This window comes from Zingiber officinale, chromosome 2B, assembly GCF_018446385.1.
Source record: "Zingiber officinale cultivar Zhangliang chromosome 2B, Zo_v1.1, whole genome shotgun sequence".
Lineage (NCBI taxonomy): Eukaryota > Viridiplantae > Streptophyta > Magnoliopsida > Zingiberales > Zingiberaceae > Zingiber > Zingiber officinale.
In genome coordinates this window covers 98,319,047-98,337,814 of record NC_055989.1, presented here as the reverse complement: position 1 = coordinate 98,337,814, position 18,768 = coordinate 98,319,047, and the positions used below count along the sequence as shown (strand labels likewise).

The 18,768-nt window shown below is 33.3% G+C and overlaps 1 protein-coding gene across 2 annotated transcripts; it reads left to right on the top strand.

Annotated features, from left to right (window-relative positions):
- Positions 1-1,118: 1,118 nt before the first annotated feature.
- LOC122046482 (protein FAR1-RELATED SEQUENCE 5-like) lies at positions 1,119-16,949 on the top strand. Of its 2 annotated transcripts, XM_042607198.1 has the most exons (6): positions 1,119-1,745; positions 3,079-3,152; positions 13,497-15,795; positions 15,867-16,018; positions 16,124-16,330; positions 16,415-16,949. In XM_042607198.1, exons 3-6 carry the CDS (start codon positions 13,497-13,499, stop codon positions 16,514-16,516), a joined length of 2,760 nt encoding a protein of 919 aa, XP_042463132.1. In that variant the 5' UTR covers positions 1,119-1,745; positions 3,079-3,152; the 3' UTR covers positions 16,517-16,949. The 2 variants fall into 2 exon arrangements, with proteins under 2 accessions (XP_042463132.1, XP_042463134.1); XM_042607200.1 differs by lacking the exon at positions 3,079-3,152.
- Positions 16,950-18,768: the final 1,819 nt, after the last annotated feature.

The following is an 18,768-nucleotide window of genomic DNA, read 5'->3' as shown; positions in this document are numbered from 1 at the left end:
ATTCAAGTTATCTCAAAACCTTGATTTGATAGTTTTATCTAATTCTACTTGTGGTGCATATATGCTAATTATGTTTATAGTTTCTATCACTACTATTATCTTAAGGGATATAATTCTATCTCTTTTTTTAACTACTTATAAAACTTTATCCTTTAATGAACTATCTATAACAATACCCACTCCATTTGTTGCTTTACTTTTTTCTGTGTACCATAACTTAAAACTCAAGTTCTCTATCATCTTTGCCTTCTCGCCTACCCATTTTGTCTCTTATACACACAAAATACTAATTATTTTCCTAATCATCGTATCTATTACCTCTATTGATTTACCAGTGAAGGTTTCATGTTCTATGTTTCAAATCTTAGACTATTTATTTTTCTATCATATTTGTTCTTATCAAATCTATGGTGTAAGAACTCTTACCTATTTAACACTACACTCAAGTTCTCATGGAGATGTAACGGTCATTATCGATACTTTATAGTCGAATCATGTAGTGTGAACTCTTGTGTATTTAGTATTACATCTGAGTTTTGAAGGTGCAACAGTCCTTACCTAAACGTTACAATAGAACCTTGCAAAATGTTCCTTTTGGGAAACAACCTACTATTAACACAATAATTTAATGAATTTATTCATTGAACATTTATCATAATTATAACGATGACTGATAATTTAATATAATTCTCCTTCTTTACCCAGACTTGGAAAGCGGAGTTTTTGAATATGTAAAATTGAAATAATAATGTGTAAATTTTAATATAAAAGTCAAATTATTATAATAAACATTAGAAATATTAAATGCACCCTTTAAAATCTAAGAAAAAAACAATACTAAAGTATAACTAAACTCTAATATTTAACTTAAAATATTATTTTATGCTTGATTAATCTATCTATTTATAGCCAATTTTATTTTGATAATCAATTACATTTTAATTGTTTTTTATTGTCTAAATGAAACAAGAGCTTTGAAAACAAAAACAAAGAAAAAGGAAAAAGAAAAAAGAAAAAAGAAAAAACAAAAAAAAGGGCTCTTGACCTCTGAGGCTCCAGGTAATTGCCTAAATATTGTATAATTTTAATTTAATTCTTCCATTGAATTAAAAATCTTTCCGTGTCCAGGAAAAAGAAAACAATAATCCGCAGCCCTAACTTCCGCTCTCTCCGTCAGGAATACACCTCGCTTACTACTCCGGCGGTATCGTCCATCACCTAACCCGACGCCGAACTCCTCAACGCGCTAGATCTCCTCACACTACCTGCCGGCGCCTCTCTGCCGGCCGTCTCATGCCCTCAGGCCTCCGACCGCACGGCGCAAGCAGCTGCTCATCTTTCTATTCTTCTCCTACTGCCGTCGAGCCGAGATCTCAAGCCCTCGCTCTTTAGGCCTCTTACGATCGTCGTCAAGAAGAAAATCCTTCACCTTCTGTTCCGTCTTTCTCCGATCAGCTTAGTCGAGGGCAGTGTCATCTGCCCATCAAAGCCGCTGACGACAAGAACCTGCCAACAACTTATTGGCAAGCAACCGACTAAAAGTCCTCCCCAATCACCCCTATTCTTCGGCGCTACTTTAATCTGGCCGGCGTTAGTGGACAGTGTCTCGCTAGCCGGGAGATTGTGACCCGTCCTCAGCAAAGCGCCAGAAGGGAGAACCTACCGTCAGGCATCAACTTTCTGTAGCACATGCTTCCGTCAGTCAGAGACTTGATGTAACGTTATCGTTTGAATTCTCAGTTGATGTAAGTATTCTTTTAATTCCAGATACAACCTTGAGCTCGTTCTTTGAATTGACGCATTTTAGTTGAACCTTAAGTTTAGTTATTATTTATTGCTTACTGTAGGCCTTTGCAAGATTCTGCTAACTTATGTGGTGAAGGAAGAGCAATACTATTATGCACATAACAAAGATAATAAAATGTAGAAGTAATATTTCCTTGGTAGACCTTGAAAATACTTGAAGACTTGGAAACTTGATACATCATTTAGGATACCCTTACAACTGTAGAGTTCCATTGCAATTTTTAGATTATTCACATCATATTTTGAATTCTATGAAATTATTGGACATCCATGCTATCTTTAACTCTCCATAAAATTACTAGCATATTAATATCAGTTTTTGATGTTCACACATTTTTTGAGTTCGAACTTGAACCAATATTTATATACTATTCGACCCGATTTAGTTTGTTTTGCACTCTTAGGACTCTTAGGAGAAGGATGGTGCACATATCTATGAGATCGCATGATGGGGAGCATCATAGCATTGTTGAGTCAAGGAGGGGAACTATGTAAGTGAAGGCATGAAGGTGGCACGAGGAGAGAGCTGAGGGTTTGGTGCATTTTGAGGGATGAGTAGCTTGACCGGAGAAGATCTCAAAGCTTGGTAAAACTTCATAAGAAATGTGAGTATCTACAAGGGATGTGGATAGTTGCCAACGTAGGCAGACTCAACCTTAGATATGGTTGAGGTCTGGGTGCTAGTAGATTGGTGTTGGAAAAGGGTTAGCTGGTGGCTAAGAAACTCACTACCTCAACTTTCTTAGTGTAGAAATTATATTTATTAGTTCAGATCCTTCACGTTGATTCTTTATTCCCCTAGGTTGTTTGATATCCCTTTTTGTCCTTACCAAGTTCAGCAATAATTTTAAATCATTTTATGATACTATGCTGATTGTATTGCTAATTGCCAATTGCCAATTGCCAATTGAACTGCATAAAGACAAGAACAATGTGCAAAAGTTAATATCATGATTATGCAAGAAAGTTGGAAGCTTCATCAGCAATCTGTGTTCATCCCAGTTAATTGAGATTAACCACATAAATCTTATTCCTCCAGTGACCTATATAGGTTAAAGAATGTTGGAAGCTTTGCCTGTCCAAATATACCTCTTTAGTGTTATTATACAGTTATGTGGTTCATTGGAAATGTGGATACTGAATGTCCTTCATTTCATTCTTCCTTTTGAGCTCCCTTCAAATAGATGAATGAGACAACACGTTTAGTAAGTTTTTTTTTTAAAAGTGACATTTGAAATCTCAGTTTAACATGATTATATTTTAACTGTGCAGATGTCACTGTGATTACATGATACAAAATTGCACAAGCTTACTGTCGGATGGGGCATTGATTAATAATATATAAGGTAATTTTTTCAAGTCATTTGATGGGTACAGATTCGGTTTCCATTCATAGATAGAAATAAATCAAAATCAGCAATCATACACTAGCAATCTCAAGAGTTTATCAATTGTACAGATATGCATTTATATTAAAACTCAGGACAATACCCCACTTAATCCAAATTGTAAGAATTGATTGTCTGGTAGTTGCTTTGTTAGTCTGACTTGTGAATTTAGTCTCCATCTATTCCAGTGTTAAAACATAGGCAAATGTTTTGTATGGATCCATCAAATTATTGCACTAATATTAGGTCCTTTCTTGGAAGGAATCACATTATAGGATTCGACTGCAATGTCTTATTAAGGACCGCTATATATTCATAAGAACTTGGGTGTAATACTAAATATGCATACCATGAGTTTGATAAGAACAAACATTATAGGAATACTGATTGTCTTAAGTTTAAAACATGGAATATATGAATGCTCACCTGCAAAGCAATAGAGATAGGAGATACAATGATTAAGATAAAAATTAATATTTTATATTTCCAAGAGACAATGTGTAGGAGTAGACAAACATGATAGAGATCTCAGATTTTAAGTTATGATATATAGGAAAGTAAAATGAGAAATGGTAGGTATTGTTGTAGATAATTTATTAAAGGACGAAGTAGTAGTAGTTAGGAAGAAAGAGAATTATGACTCTCAAGATAATGTTAGTAAAATGAACTATTAATGTAAATAACATCTCAAGTGAGATTGATGAAGATATAAACATTGGTTTTTGGAAGACCTAGATTAGATAGTACAATTTTTTTTTGACAAACAAGATTTTAATAGGAGATTTAAATGAACATGTAGAGTAAGAAATGAAGAATAATATGGTATGCGGGGGCTATGGCTTTGGAATAAGAAATGAAGAAGGAAAAATTATATTGGATTTTGTGATAACACATGAACTTATAATAGTTAATATATTTGTTAAGTAGAGCCATAGTTAGGTTCAAAAATAGGAACAATAAGTCAAATCGACTTTCTTATGGTCAAGAAGAGAGATGAAGGAGAAAAATTAACAAACTAACGTTAGTTAATGGTGTTAGATACGCGCTTCAAACATAGTATCAATTGAAGGAAAATATGCAAAACTCCTAAGATGAAGTGGTGGAAGTTAAAGGATGCGAAGTAAAGAATATTTAAGGAGAGGGTAGAATCATAAATATTAGGAGAAATATATTGCAACTTGAATACGATGTGAGATAAAATAACATCAAATTTGAAAACATTGGCCAAGTGCGTATCCAATGAGTCAAGAGTATGAGTATTACCAAATAAAGAATCTTGGTGGTAGGATGAGGAAGTTCAAGAGAAATTGAAGTTACAAAGAATAACCTATGCTAGAATGAAGCTTTCAAATGCTTATATCGACAGCTTGATACAAAAGAAGAGAAAGGGACATCTATAAAATAGTCAAAGTGAGAGAAAAAAACAAACGATTTTACCCAAATAAGATGCATTAAAGATGAGTGGGTACTAGTGAAGGATGAGGAAATAAATGTGCGATGAAAGAGATATTTTTATTAATTTTTTCATGAAGGTTTGGATTACCAACTTAGCTTAAGAAATTTAGGTAGGTTAGTGAAGTATAAAAATTTAAATTTTATCGAAGAATTCAAATTTTAGAAGTAAAATAAACATTAAATGGGATGAAAAATTAAGAAATGATTGGACTAGATGATTAAGTTATTCGATCTCCTATACCAAAATAAAGGAGATATATAAAATTATGCGAATTATAGTGGTATTAAACTAATGAGTCATACTATGAAACTTTAGAAAAACATGATAGAAAAAAGATTACAAAGACAAAGATGACCAAAAATCAATGGATTTATACTTGAAAAGTCGACAATAAAAGTTGTACATTTTTGAAAACTATCAGGAAAAGAAACAAGCACACATGAAGCTTATGACAGAATCATAAAAGAATATATTGAACTTTAGAAAAGAAAGGTGATAGTTTAACATATATTAAAGATATAGATACATATGAGAATGTAATGATAAGAGTAAACACCCCATGCGGATTAACCGAAGTGTTTCCTATAAAAATAGAGTTACATTAAAGATTAACTCTATGTCTATATATTTTTTATATTAATTATGGATGAACTCATACATCTAAGATATATTATCATAGTGTATATTGTTTACAGCCGACATTGTTTTGATCGATGAGACTCGTGAAGGAATAAAGTTGAAATTTTTATGGGATATATTGGAAGTTAAAGGTTTTAAGCTTAATAGAGTAAAGACAAACATGACATTTGAGTTTAGTACTAGATGTAGGAAAACAATGGTTAAGATGGGAGCTGATGAGTAATTGAAAGTTTTAAGTATCTAGGATCGATTTTGCATAAGTATGGAGGAGTTAATGATGCTAACCAGATGGTTGAAATGAAAAAGAGAGTCTAAGTGTTTTTTGTGATTGTAAGATACCTCCAAAATTTAATGGAAGATTTTACAAAATAGCAGTTAGACCTACTATGTATATGGAGTTAAATGTTGAGTTATGAAGTGAGTACATGAGTAGAAGATGAGAGTTGCAGTAATGAGGATATTAAGATGGATGTACAGACATATGAGGATTGTTTGTATAAGAAATGAGAATTTTAGAGAAAAAGTAAGGTTACACATGTTGAGGAAAAACTCTGAGAGATGTGTTTAAAAAGGTATGAACGATACTTAGGCTATTAATAAATGTCAATTAGGCGATGTGAGATCATGACAAGTACATATATTAATCGAGGGAGAGGAAGACCAAAGAATATTTAGTTAGCAATGAAAAAATAAAATAAAATAATTTAAATATAGATAAGGATATAGTAGGGGATCGAGCATAATGGCGTAGGATAAAGACTTGGTTATTATCCGCGAACTATAGCTATCCATGAATTCCTACAAGAGCCCAATAAAGATTAAAAACTTACTAAGATTTTTATAGAGAAGACAATGTTGGATTCAGGTTAATTAATTGGTTTTCATATAATGTTAATGACTAGGGATACATGCAGCTACATTTAGTTAATGCATACCTTTTCTTTGCGTAGATGAGATAAAAAATGAATTATTTGGTGATAAAAGAAGATTCATTTTAAGTAACCATATTATCCTTCAGTTACAATTTAGAAAGGTCTTGCTTCTGCTCTTGCATTCAAAGGTGTGATAGGAGATATGACCCAAAGGTTATTTCTTTCCATTTGTAATGGTCGATTTTTGTTAGCAACTAACAAATATAGAGCAAGTTTTTTTGTTTGCATCAAAAAAGGAATTGCATATAAATAGGGTTTTGCTAGAATAATTGTGGACACAAGAAAGTCTCTATAGTGTAAATTATTTCTTAATGTCCTGAAATATAGCTTGGAAGGGGTTGTACACATGATTTAAAATGTCGTATCGTACCGTGGTATTATTTTGATAAATTACCTAAACTCATACTACCCAACACACACAATGTTTCTTTCATCTTCTTCCTCTTTCAACCTCCAATTCACCATCGATACCATGCAACAGAGCATTAACACAATATCAAAATAGTATTATTCCAATTAAAAACCAAAACTCTGACATGCTCAAAATTTTGAACCTTGGCTATACATGTTCCAAGGTTTAGGATTCTATTCCATACTTATCTCATCCATGGTTAATCAAATAAGTATACTATTGTTTGATTTTGTGTCTAACTCACAAATGAGAGTGGCAAATTAGACTTTTTTTTTCTTGGTTAGGCATTAAAGCAAAATCAATTTGGTAAAAAAAATCAATTTTTTTTTTTATTTTGTTCAATTCATTATTTTAATTCAAACCAATATTGAACAATCTTAGTTAGACTTGGAGGCTGTATAGCACGGATACTCTGTTTTTTTTTTTTGAAGTATCAGATATGGATATGGATACGATACGCAAATATGCATATCAGATATGACCAAAAACGTGTCATGGACTTTTTTGATGTTTGACTAGGCGGATACGTTTTGGACACGACAGGGATACAGTTAGAATACATTTTTCTTGATATATTTAGGCAACATTGTAAACATTTAAAATTTTCAGGGGTTAATTGGAAAAACTTAAAATTTTCTAGGACTAATTGGAAAATAATTAATAAAAATAAATTGGGTTGTAGGCTTTTAAATTCTAAATCCTAATCTTTTTCTGCTTGCCTCTCATCCTACTAGCCTTTTTGCTGCTGCCGCCTCCCTTTCTGTTGTCGCCGCCACCCCCATGTAAGCCCTAAATTATTATTTTTGATTTTTGATTTCTGATTCCTGATCCACTCCTCTACAATGCTTAAACCCTAATTATTTTATTAAAAAGATTTGATTTAGAAATTTGAATATAAGCCCTAATCTTTCCGTTTCCTTTTTTCTTTTTAGCTTTCAAATTTTTGTATGAACAATATCTAAAAGTCTCACTTTTAATTATCTTTTATGATCTTGTCAGTTGCCACTCATTCTTTGTTTTGATCATCTTTCATGATCTTTCAATACTCTCTCTCTCTCTCTCTCTCTCTATATATATATATATATTAATGATTGTCAATAGCCTAGCCGTATCTTATATTTTCAAAATTTACCATATTGCCATATCTGTATTGTATTTGATACATGTACCCATATCCATGCAATATATCTTGGAGGGAAGAGGGAAGGAGGTACTTCATGGTTCTTGAGAGTAGGAAGATAAAGAAGGTTGCTAATCATTTTCTTTTTTTTTTTCTAAAATATTTATTTTGAAATTTTAAGATAACTATAAAATACAAGGCTAATTTTATTACAGTTATAAATAGTGTAGGGCTACCTTACTCTAATGTGTTAATGCCCTACGTTACCCTAATGTGCTTCCACAATGGGTGACACATTTGACAAAATTGATGAAGTGGTGAGTATAAATATTCAAAAAAGTTAAACCTCACTCAAAGAAAAAAAAATACTTTCATTTGAAAGAACTCTCCATGGTTTTTTGTGATGAGTTGTGGTGGTTAGAAGGGGTAAAATCTAGTGCTTTGCTCTCTAACTGACACATGAGATGAACTTGACATTGACGGTGCATGGTAGAACAACAAAACAAGGATGAGTGTGGTAAAACTGAAACAAGGAGGGGTGTGATAGCATGGCGAAATAGAGAGGACGATAAACGACGAAAGAGAGAAGAGGGGAATGAGGAGATACACGACGATAAAAAGAAAGGGAGAGAAAAGGAGAGGGAAGAAGAAGAGTATTAGGTGGATGACGTGGACAAGTGACCATGTCAGTAGTGGCAGGCAGTTGTTATAAACAGTGTGGGTGGGTGGCAGGCGATGAATTCGAAAGTGAAGGAAAGAAGTGAGAGAAAAAATATATATATAAACTTTTAATGATAGCCTTTAATAATTTTTAATCTTTTAATAATTCCACTAACCTAAGTACATATTATTGAATGGGACAATCCTATATAAACCTAGTTTAATTTTAAATTGGTCAAAATAAATCTAAATAAAGCTTAGTTTGAATTGACGCATTCCTAATTAGCATGTCTACTCGATGGGCTTTACCTAACAATAAATCAACTTTCGCTCAACACTAAAACACTAAATATTAGTTCTATGTAGATTAATTAGTTACCTAAAATAAATTTACAAATAATTAAAAATGAAAAAATAGGATAAAATTTAGTATTTAACATCAATGAAGTTTTTTTTATGTTCTTCTCCGCCTTGTTTGTGTCTTCTCTTATAGCTTTTGTTCAAGGTCAAGAATGATATATTACTTTGATTAAATAAAAGTTTATTAGATTAAGTTATTTTTTTTCTTTTTCTTTTTTTTATTGGAATATGATTAAAGATATGTTGGTTACAATACTTATCTACATGGAGTAGATTGAGTTTTATTTTAAAAAAATTCTAACTTAGAGGCCAATTAAAAGGTATAAAAAATCTTCAAATTCAATTTGATTTATTAAAAAAATTCTGGAATTCAAAATTTTCAAATTTAATTGAGTTAAATTGAGTCAAATTTCATATGTTTTTTTTTAAATTTACTTGTAAAATTATATAAATTTAATTTTAATATTTAAAAATTTAATTTAAGCCTAAAATATAATATTTACATATTTAATGATCAAAGTTCTTATCAAATACAAATTTCAAATATTACATAAAAAATTAAAAATCCCATCTAGTGGGATAAGAATTGCTTGTTGTACATAAAAACATAAAAAATATAATATAATTTCCATTCAAATAGAATTAGATCCTTAACAATGAAACATTTGTGCCTTTAAATATGCAATTGCTCAAATGACACCGAAGTTAATAGCAAAACATACACCGAGTTATAAAGGACCAGGGAAAGTCTCATTTCTAGTTGTTCATTCCAAAATTTTCAGCAAATACAACTTGCATTTGTGCACACAAAATAATGCAGATACAATACTTCAAAAATTGCCGCATCATGTTGGTTTAGCCTAGGATTTAAATTCTCATCTTGAATTGGTGTTTTAGTGGTCAACCAAAGTGAGACAGGTTTGATTATATGCAGGAGTGCAATACATGGTGCTAGAGAAGCTATTTTGCTGCTTCTTCTTAGATAATAAAAGTTATTTCAGATTTTGTCCCTCCTGGAGATTTTTAAGTGTTGAAGAAAGCATTTGCTGAGATCGTGTAGTCCTCAGAAGTTGTTCACAAGCTGTAGGAGCTATATCACAACCTGTGCGGTTGTTACAGGCTTTCTTCACTTGTTGCAATCCATTCAGAATTGTGTCAACTCCTCACTATGAATTTGTCTGCAATGGAGTCGTAAATTTAAGGAAGTTATTCTTTATTCTTGTATCTTTATTCTCCTCGTATCTGGAAGGTCATGGTGCATTTCCTATCTCATCAACAAGTCCACCATCTTTCTGTATTGTCACAATCATTTTATTAGATCTTACACATTCATACTAGAGGATCTTGAATAATTTGTTTCTCCCCCTAGAATATTTCATGATCATATATCCACACGTTAAAAATTTGGATCACTTTTACCTAGATCCAGCAGATGAACTAGTTGCAGGATTTGCTGTAAACTAATGGAAAACTTGTAAATTTTTGGCACAACTATAAGGATATACACAATTTTCTTCCTCCCATTGATAGATGGCAATTAGCACCATCTCATTTTTTTGTTGGTGCCGCTGGCAATAAAAATCTCATTCTAGTTGGAGACCAAACTTAACATGGAATAAGACTTCAGACCTTGCTTGATTCATCTTTAAAGGTTAGTGTTTGTTGTTCCTATGTACAGGTAGGCATCAAGCAAGGTTTAAAATCTTGAACATTGTCAGAGTTTCGATCGTTGATCAGAATGATACAAATGATACTGTTTATCATACTGATGTTTCGATAGATGGTGTCAGTGATAAATATATACTTATGTTCAAATTTTGTTTTCTATTGGAATCGTATTATTTTGACATTTGTATGGAAACAAGCTAAAATTAAGAACAACATTTTCCTAACTCAGCTTTACTTTGTTTTAACATGCCAAGGGATGCCGAGTGTTGGCATGAAACGATATTGATTGACACAATGACAGAGAAAACATTGTCTATGTCGAGTAGTATCGAGATTTAGAATGATATAATTTTTTCGTTTTGCCGGGCATGGTATCTACTATTATTTAGGAAGAAGGAACATATATATCACTAACTGAGTGACACCTAAGATTGGTAATAGGTGCTTTGTGGACAATTAATTAATTAATTAAATAACTAAGAAATTGTCTTATCTCTCTTTTCTTTCATATAGAGAAATGCTACAGGTAGAGATCAACATTAGTAGTTAATATCCTGTCAAGGGAACTAAAGGATTTGAAAACCAGTTTGGGATGGATTACCAAGGTAGTAGGATCTTTTTTTCTTTGGATGGCCTTATGACTGTTATCTGCTGATAATGGCTTCCACCATGTCTTTATCAGGTACTACAATCTTAGCTTTTAAAGCACAATGTATAACCACCAAACCATGGGAGTCAAATATACTGGATTGGGATGCTGATGTGGTAGAGGGAGGTGATTACCAAAACTCACCTCTAGTGTTAGTGTTCTACAAAGAATAATGCACAACGAAAATAAAGAACATAATTAGAAAAACAAATCAGAGTGACGCCTTTAATTTACTTAGTTCACAATCCTTAGGTTGCTACATCAAAGGTCTATGCACACAGATTCCAATATTTTTCTCCTCTTCAGTTAATCACTAGAAATGGAGAAACCTCTTACAATCAGCCTATAATAAACATGAAAATACAAATAGAATCAATGACAATTAAGGCTTAAAGAAGATTGTTCATTGGCATGGTTTTCAGATCAATTCTTATACTTCTTCTAGCCCCTCGAGTCCTATTTATAGTCTTCCGCTCGAATCTTCCTGTTGGCTGAGTCGACTACTTGTTGCACATCAGTTGTCAAATCTTATCTGCATCATGTTGTTGATCTTTTCATTTTCGACTCCATTTGAATTGATCGCTATAGCATCAGTCGACTCGGCTGGTTTGGATCATGAGTCGACTAGTTTGAATTATCAGTCAACTGATCGACTGATCAGTGCTCAGTCAACTGATACAACTATAATACCCCAAGCAGTCCTACACTTGGGGTATGTGAATACCAGTCGATTGAATCTCACCATCAGTCCACTGACATCGTGACTCCAACCAACCAGTTCGAGGGTTGAGTTTGCATAATATGCTTATCTACTCTTCGCCCCATATATACAAGTCACTCCACTCATCTAACTTAAGAGTATCTTCGAGTTTTGAAGTCTTCTACTGTCAACCTGCGTCCCTCAGATGCTCTGAGCGTGCGACTCGTCCTTACTATCCTTCTCGCCTTTGTTTACGTAGATCTCCTCAACTTGCTCTACTCCAATCCTCCTCATCTTGCGATCCCTCGAATGCACTATCCTTCTCCAATCTTACGGATCTTGAACTATCAAACCCTCATAACCTTTGGCCTCTCTAAGTCAACCTATATACTTACAACTTATCACACTAGTGAGACAACCTCAAGTCTAACTTAAATGGTTTTCCAATTTCATTAAAACCATCAAAATCCTTTGCTGCCAAAATATAGAGGGGGATGAGAGTTCGAACAAAAACAATTATTTTTGAAACTCATATTGCTCTCAAACAGATTGGTTTTGGTACTCTACAGAACTCTACTGGCGACTGCTATTCAGCATATTGTTACTCGGTGACTTTCTAGCTGCTCTATAAGTGTATGTTTAATTTCTTTTTGTCCCTGGTAAATTTGGCAATATTAGCTTCAAGGAATCACTTCATTTTGCCTGTTGGCTTTATTGACTATCAAGAACTACACTAGGGCATGGATATACTGCTACTGGTGCCTTCTCCATATCGTTATGCATACTCTCTCATGTTATGTGAGCACGAGCTAAAAGAAAACAGAGTTTGAGAAAAGTTGTGATTATTAGAGATGAGAGCCAATGGTGTGCAGAGGGGTGGGGTAAGGGTGTATTGAAGATCCCAAATTATATAAATTAGTTAAAATGCATGATCATGGTGCCATTTTTCTCCAGTGAAGCATCAAGGGCTTAGTTAGGACTATCAGAGTTGGCACAACCAGTTCAGTTGACCTTATCCAATCCCCAATTAAGGGCTTGGGTTAGTTCCTTTTTTGACCATCAGATAAATGGATTGTTTACATGTTTCGAAAGTAGACCCACAATTAAAGTTGTTTGTTATTGATTTTGGATGTTTGCATATTTAATTGTTCATTAGTACTGTGCTAATTGAGTTAAAGGGTCAAATGGGTTATGTGTGATCCTGTGACTCAACATGACCCTTCTAGCACGTTAATTAAATGGTCATTTGGAGTCAAACCCTTTAAAACCATGATCTGTTCAAGTGATATGATTTGACCCATATATTATAGGGTTCATGTTTGGGTCATGACTAAACATGTCAGTTCAATGATGCACAACCAGTTTACCTTTGAGTACAAATTGTCTCCCTTAAGCTTTAGTCCTTGGAGTTTGTATTGGCTAAGGGAGTTGTATGAGTTTGTGCCCGTTAATAACTTATTATGGTCAGTACAGAGCATCTTGACTACATGTCATCTTGGATAACACATAGTTGTGAGGTTCTTGATTGGCTTGTATGAGTATTGTCCTGTTTTTCATTTTTGTGCATGGAATTTTCACTCATATTTATCTCCAGTTTAATCACGTTACACTTTTATAGGTAGTTGGCTGCATATTTGATATTGATTCTCTCTTACTACCTTAACCACTGTGTAATTTCCACTAATTTTCTGTTTTCCTTCTCAAAGATGGAAGCATCTAATTCCACTTCAGATAGTGAATCTGTTGAGACTATCAAAGCAGCTATAAGTGAGAAAGACGAAGATGAAGGGAGGATAGATAAAATCCAAGGATGTGCTTCTGGAGAGGATGTTGTGGGGAAGGAGTCTCAAATTATAAAGGAAGGCCAAGCTGGTCATAACAAAAGACATAACAACATTGGGGACACATCATTTATTCCACAGACTAACATAAATTCACAAATGGAGCCAGAGGTTGGCATGGTGTTTCATTCTGAAGATCAAGCTTACCATTTCTACAACATCTACGCCCAAAGGAAAGGATTCAGTGTGAGAAAGGGTCATCTTGGACGAAGGAAAGATGGGACTGTACGAAATAGAGTGTTCTTGTGTAGCAATGAAGGTGCTCGTCAGAAACATTCTACACATATTACAAAAAAGGCACGTGAAGTAGTGAGAACTAATTGTATGGCTCGCATAGAATTCAAGGTGAGCCGTGATGGTATATGGGTTGTGAGTAAAATCATTTATGAGCATAACCATCCACTTGTACGCCCACACAAAACACACTTGTTGAGGTCTCATAGGAGATTGCTGGCAGCTCAACACGATGAAACTGGTGAGCAGCTAGAAAAGCCTGCACAGACTCTTGAATTTCTTATTGAAGATGATCATGATGCTGAATCAATCGGGTTTGTTTTGAAGGATCAAAGTAGCTATTTGCATACTAATAGGATCAGAGAACTTGAGAGGGGTGATGTTCAATTTCTTTTAGAATCTTTAAAAGCCAAGAAGCTAGAGGATCCCTCATTTTTCTATGCCATACAAATTGATGACAGGGAGCAAGTTACCAATTTATTTTGGGCAGATTCACGATCAATAATTGATTACACCTATTTTGGTGATGTTGTCTTATTTGATACAACTTATCGTGCAAATAAGAATGAGATGCCTTTTGCACCATTCATTGGTATAAATCATCATAAGCAAACTGTTTTGTTTGGAGCTGCTGTTTTGTTGGACGAGACAACAGAATCTTTTGTTTGGTTATTCAGAACATTAATGGTAGCAATGTCAGGGCTACAACCTCCAGCTATTTTTACAGATGACTGTCCAGCACTGTCCAGAGCAATACATATGACTTTACCTGAGACATGTCATCGCCTTTGTTTATGGCATATACTTCAGAACTCCACAGTATATGTTTCTCATGTCAGCAACAATGACACAAATTTTCAACAGGATTTTAAAGATTGCATACATGAGGAGGGTTCTGAAGATGATTTTTGTTCTAAATGGGTTAGGTTAATTCACAAATATGATCTGGCAGGTAACACCTGGTTAGAAGATTTGTATGCAGCTCGAGAAAGATGGGCATTAGTTTATAATAAGAACTCATTTTATGCTTTCATGATGACAATGCAATGGAGTGACAACATGAAGAAGCACTTTAAAAATCACTTCAACAGGAAATTGCCTCTTCAAAAATTCTTAGAGCAGTATCACAAGTCACTGTATAGATTTCGTGAAAAGGAATTGTATGAAGACTACAAGTCAAGACAAACTAAACCAGTCTTGCTGGTTGACATGCCCATGCTAAATGAAGCAGCAGAATCATATACAAGGCTCCTGTATAATGACTTTGAAGAGGAATTCAAGAGCCAACTTTCATGTCTTTGTGAACCAATTGGAATGGATGGGATTGTTTATACCTTCAAAGTTACCCTTCCTGAAAAGCATTCTTTTGGCATTGTTGAACTTAAACCGTCTGATCTCTCAGTATCATGCAGCTGTAGGAAATTTGAATGTAGGGGCATCCTGTGCATGCATGCGCTAAAGGTTCTCAACATCAACAACATCCTTCACCTGCCGACCCAGTATATACTGAAAAGGTGGAGCAAATATGCAAATGTTGAAATTTTGTCTGAAAAACATCAAGTTTTGACAAAAAGTGATAGCCAAGATCTTCTGACAATGCACTACACCCGGGTTTGTCACAAGGCCATTACTATTGCAGTAAAAAGTGCATTTTCTGAGGATGCTTTACAAATTTTTGACCAAGAGCTTGACAAGATGGCCACTGAAGTTGAACATGTTCTGCATATGGATCTGCTAAATAGACAAACAGAGGACAATGCGACAATAATTGAGAATATTCAGCAAGATGCCTTTGGAGGTAAGAAAATCCGTGGCAGAAAAAAGCGTGTAAAAGATGGACAAGATACAAAATATAAGAAGCATCAATCCCATTCAGAATCAGTTAATACAGGAAGTTTCTACCAGACGTTACACACAAAAGATAAAGCAAGTATGTTAATCACTATTGTAACTTGTGTCACTCCAGACTATTTTGTTTATACATTTTGTTTTGTGGCATAGGGCAAACAAATGATCCATCAGATCATTTAATGATAAATGAGACATCGCATGTTCCTTCTTACCATCCGGACAGCACCACATCCTATGGTAACACAATGCCCTTACAGCCTTCTGGTTCACCATTTCCTCAAGAGACTATTATGCCTACTCAGGTTTTTTTGTAATTTTAATTTCTGATTGATTTTCTTCCCAACAGGTGGAAATGGCTTTCTCATTGTAAATTGTGCTCTGATTCTATTGTTCTTAATGTCATGTAGGAACCTTTTACTCCATCTCAAGGATTGTTTGACCATCAGATGGCATCCCAAGGAGCAAGTAGTGCTAATATAACTTGGTGTCGTAGGGGTTCAATTGGCATCCCAATGCAGGTTATGCAAGGGCAGTCCAACAACTATATGAACTGGGTGATTCCGCATCGCAACATTTCCAACTTGAATGTGCCTCCAATTCACCTAGATCCAATGGTACTTCGATCATCCAATGGTACTTGTTTAAATTAGAAAAGTTAGTGCTAGTTCAATAATTCTGTTGGTCTTTTCTCATCACAGCAACCTAGTATTCCTGGTCAGCACCATCAGAATTTATCCCACAAGCTTACCTTTGATATTAACAAAGGTACAGTAGATACAACTGGACACATGCAACACTAGTCGGACCTTGAATGGACTAACAAAAAAAATCTACTTCAGTTAATTGGTTGATAATAAGGTATACAGCAGATTTTAACTGAATGGTCTGCGATTGACTAGCTTTGCGTCGGAGGCTGAGACTGAGTATCTGTAGTGCTGCAACCATAATCTTTGTAACTTGTATAGTTATCTTTGTACTCAAGTCTTTTTAATTAGATATATTTTCGTTTCTCCTGGTAGATATTTTATATTTACCAATGCCCTGACGTGTTTTGGCCTTATACAATAGCTGAGGATCAAAGACTGTCATGTACAGCATAGGGACTCCACTGATGTCTGTTAACTTCGTCTTGTCATTGTCATATATCCTTTTCTTCTAGTCTGGATATTGTATCATATGAGTGTATGAGAAAAACATTGATTCAGAGAAGTGAATTAGGTGAAAATGAATTCATGTTTTGCAGGGTTTGTTATTGTTGTGTTTTTATGAAGGTCCAGCCACTCTTCCGAAACGTTATAGCTTAAGCATTTTATGAGTTCACATGCGGACACACACACGATTCAAATTAAGTTTTAACCAAAAAGTTGATGTTAATTCAACTCTGCCCACGGTTAATAAATTATACCATGACTAATCTCAAATTGGGATGGAGGGTTGGTTAGGTTGTTAGCTAATGTATGTATGAATTTATTATTGTGGTAATGTTAGATCCTTTCTTAGTAGGAATACCTTGTAGAATCTGATTGTAATGTTTCTCGGTAAGGATCACCTATTTTTTTCATGAGAACTCAGAGATGTTATTAAATATGTAAGATTTTTGCACACCTAGTTGGATAAGAATAGACATTATAGAAATATGAATTGTCTTAGATTTAAAATATAAAAAGTAGAAATAGTTACTAACAAATAGTAGATATAATGACAGAGGGAAGAATTAATATTTTATATTTTTAAGAGATAAAATGAGTAAGAAGAAAGCAAAGATAATAGAAAATTTAAATTGTATGTTATGGTATATAAGAAAGAGTATAATGAGAAATGTAATAAGTATTGGTTTAGATAATTCATTAAAGAATGAAGATGTAAAAGTAGTTAGAAAGAAGATAAAATTATAATTCTTAATATAGTGATAACAGAAGAAATTATTAATGTAATTAGTATATGCATCTTAGGTAAGTAGGATTAAATAAGAAAAGGGTAGCTCGGTGTACAAAGCTCTCATTATGTGGGGTCATGAGGAAAGATTCATTGTACGCAGTTTTATCCTACTTTTTGTAAGAGACTGTTTTCAAATAAGCAGGATTAAATAAAGACAACAAATATAAGTTTTGAAAATACTTGGATGAGATGGTATAAATTTTTATTTTTTATTTTTTTCTTGACAAATGAGAAGATTTTAGTAGAAAGAGATTTAAATGAGCATGGAGAAGTAAAAAAATGAAGAATATTATAGAGTGCAAAAGAAATATAAAAGGAAAAAATATATTTGATTCTATGATAGTATATAAATTTATATTAATTGATAAAAACATTTAATTATATTCAAAAGTGGGACGTATAAGTGATAAATTGATTTTTTATAGTAAGAAAGATGAATAGAAAAATTTATAAAAAAAAGATGTAGTAAATATGATGATTAAGAGAAAAATTAATATTTTATGTTTATAAGAGACAAAATAGACAAGGAGAAGACAACTATAATAGAAAATGTAGGTTTTAAATTATAGTATACAAGAAAGAGTTAAACGAGAAATATAGTAGATATTATTGTAAATAGTTTATTAAGAAATGAAGTAGTAAGAGTAGTCAAGAGAAGAGATAGAATTATAATTTTCAAGATACTGATAGCAAAAAAAATTATTAATATAATTAACGTATGTATCACAAGATTAGACTGTGATAATAAACATAGATTTTGGGAAGATCTAGATAAGGTAGTATGTATTTTTTTTTTTTGACAAACGAGATAATTTTAATTGGAGGAGATCTAAATGAGTATGTTAAAATAAGAAACAAAGAGTATGATAGGGTGTATAAGGGCTATAGTTTTGAAATGAGAAATGGAAAAAGAAAAGACATTAGATTTTATGATAGTATATGAATATGTTTTTGAAAAAGAGAAGAATACCTAATTACATTTAAAAGTGAGAAGAATAAATTATAAACTGACTTTCTTATAATTAGAAAGAGAAATAGAAAAATTTATAAAAATTACAAGATTATCCTTAGAGAAAACGTAATCATCTAATATAGGTTAGTGACATTAGATATG